Below are 2,213 nucleotides of genomic sequence, written 5' to 3'. Positions count from 1 at the left end.
GCGGCGCGCAGCAATGCGGCCGGCACCGCGTGTGTGTATGTGTGTGGCGGCAGCAAACAGGAGGGGGAAAAAGGGGGCGCCGCCCATGGGAACGTGCATGAGGTGGCGAAGCAAGTAAAAAGGAGAAAAGAAAAGAAAACATCCCTCAGAGCACAGGAGGGAGAAGGATTGCCTATCAGGGACGACAAGCAAAATGAAGTAAAGAAAAAAAGGAACACTTAAATGAAGAGACCCGCAAGGGTCGCAGCGCACACTCTCCACGAGGAGTTACCAATCCACTCCCCCTCTCTTGCATTCAGCAGACAGCCGTCGTGCCCCACAGCCCCAGCAGGGCAAGCAGCAATAGCCGAGACACACACCCACGCACAGCGCCGTCGCTGTCTCCCTCGCTGATCCTCAAGCCAGTTATGCTCTTGAAGGCAGCGGAGCTGTTGCTCAAGTGCGGTGCAGCGTCGCGCGTCGCAGGGGCAGCCTGAGGTGCGGGTGTTGTGCTTTTATTGGCCGGTGCGCTCTCAACGCCCTGCGGCACTTCCTCATTGTCCCCACGAGGCAATTCAGCGGTGGCAGGCGAAGAAGTGCCGGGTGCCTCCTTTGCGGCGGGTGGTTCGGCGTTGTCGGTCAAAGCAGGGCTGCCGCCTGAGCTCGCCGCTGGGCCTGGAGCAGCGTTTTCCTCTTCGGGGTCAATGGCTGGTCTCTCACTGGCGGTGACAGGCTCGCCGGCATGCGTCTGACTGCCGCCCGGTGCAGCAGGAGGGCCCACGTTCGATGCGGATGGCGCCGGCGGAGACGCCGAGGCATCCTCGCGGCTTTCCTCTTCTCCAGCCCCCTCCTCCGCCGCCGCCGCGCTGGGCGAGGCATGGCCGTCAGGATGCAGTTCGGCGCCACCACCACCGTGACCGCCGCCCTCACGTTTGGCCTCCTCCGGTGGCTGCGGCGACTGCGCCCCGCCGCCTGCCACCATCGCCTCGTCACTGTCGCCCGGTGCTTGTATTTTTACTTCCGCCGGGGACGGAGGCGCGGAAGGCGACGACTCCACCACCGGCTCCGGAGAAGAGGGATCTGCGGCGTCTGCTTCAACTGTTGGGTTCGGGGGCGCTTGCCCGTCAGAGAGTCGCTGGGGAAGAGCTCCAGCCGCTGGAATACCACCAACGCCCTTTTCCCCAGACCCCTGCTCGAGAGTATCATCGGTGTCCTCCACATCGTCGCTGGGCCCGTGGGAGGCCGCAGCCGGCCGTGGATGAGTCACTTTGCTGTTTTTGAGCTGCGTAATCTCACCCACCTCAAGTGCGCGGTTGTACAGCAGGACGTTCGTCACCGTCACGTGGGGGCTGGTCTTCGTGCCCTCCGCCCCGTCCCCGCCAACGTAGAAGTGCGAGATCCTGTGCGGAGTGAACAGTGCCTTCACCGCCTCAGAAGCGACGCCGCCATCACCATCTTCCTCTTCTTCGTCTTCATCGCTCGCGTAGATCTCGTCCCCGTCGATGTGCACAGACAACTCATCGCCAGTACCCATCTGCAAGATCACTTGGTAGGCTGTGCCTGGTTTCCACGTCACATCATCATCTGACAAACTCCGGCTCTTACCACCGACCGTCACTTTCCACTTCTTGTCCTGCGTGCACGACACACCCACGAGGACGGTGCTCGCTGCGTCATTCATCCTCACGCCCAGCAAAGGAGTGTCCTCCTCCGGCACCGTGTGGATCATCACCGTCGCCGCAAGCGTGAACTTGTTGTTCGCAAAGTAGTACGGCTGGTTCTGCCCCCTGCTTCCCACGGGCCACTCCGCCCCCGCTCTGGCGCCGCTGAACGTCACACCTCCCTTCTCGCTTGTCGCCGCCCCACCTTTCACAGTCGCGTTCACGCCGCGGTACTCGTCCACCCACGCACTCCCGGCCAATGTGTTGGACAAAAGGCCAACCAGCCCTTTGGTGGGAACAGGACCGTTGCACACGCCATTTATCCGCGGGTTGAGGCTGCCACTGGGTTTGCATTTATCCAAGGCGGCGTCCAATGCAGTCCAACTCTGCACCACGGACTTGATTTGCTCCAGCTGCTTTGCCAGGCTCAGAGATACGACGCCGTCAGAGTCTCCATTCTTCTTCTCGTACAGTAGTATCAACTCCTCCTCCGGCGCACCGCTTCTGTACAGCAGGGAACTGGCAGCGGCGTCATCACCGGCAGCGGACACCGGCCCGACATCGTGCACGCGG

General features: G+C 62.2%; 2 protein-coding genes across 2 annotated transcripts in view, besides 1 other annotated feature; both read right to left on the bottom strand.

Annotated features, from left to right (window-relative positions):
* Positions 1 to 112: 112 nt before the first annotated feature.
* Positions 113 to 139: a microsatellite.
* A 156-nt stretch (positions 140 to 295) lies between these two features.
* Positions 296 to 1,708, bottom strand: Tco025E_07565 (trans-sialidase; the record flags this gene model as incomplete). Its single annotated transcript, XM_029374430.1, has 1 exon — positions 296 to 1,708. One exon carries the CDS (start codon positions 1,706 to 1,708, stop codon positions 296 to 298), a length of 1,413 nt encoding a protein of 470 aa, XP_029225548.1.
* Positions 1,709 to 2,118: 410 nt separating this feature from the next.
* Positions 2,119 to 2,213, bottom strand: part of Tco025E_07564 (trans-sialidase) — a gene marked incomplete at both ends in the record, with an annotated part of 2,061 nt that continues 1,966 nt past the window's right edge. The window contains one exon of the mRNA XM_029374429.1: positions 2,119 to 2,213. This exon is cut by the window's right edge and continues 1,966 nt beyond it. Coding sequence (XP_029225547.1) covers positions 2,119 to 2,213 — 95 coding nt within the window.

This window comes from Trypanosoma conorhini, assembly GCF_003719485.1.
Source record: "Trypanosoma conorhini strain 025E chromosome Unknown Tco_14.4_contig_00594, whole genome shotgun sequence".
Lineage (NCBI taxonomy): Eukaryota > Euglenozoa > Kinetoplastea > Trypanosomatida > Trypanosomatidae > Trypanosoma > Trypanosoma conorhini.
The sequence above is the reverse complement of the archived record's forward strand: the minus strand, read 5'-3'. Positions and strand labels throughout refer to the sequence as shown.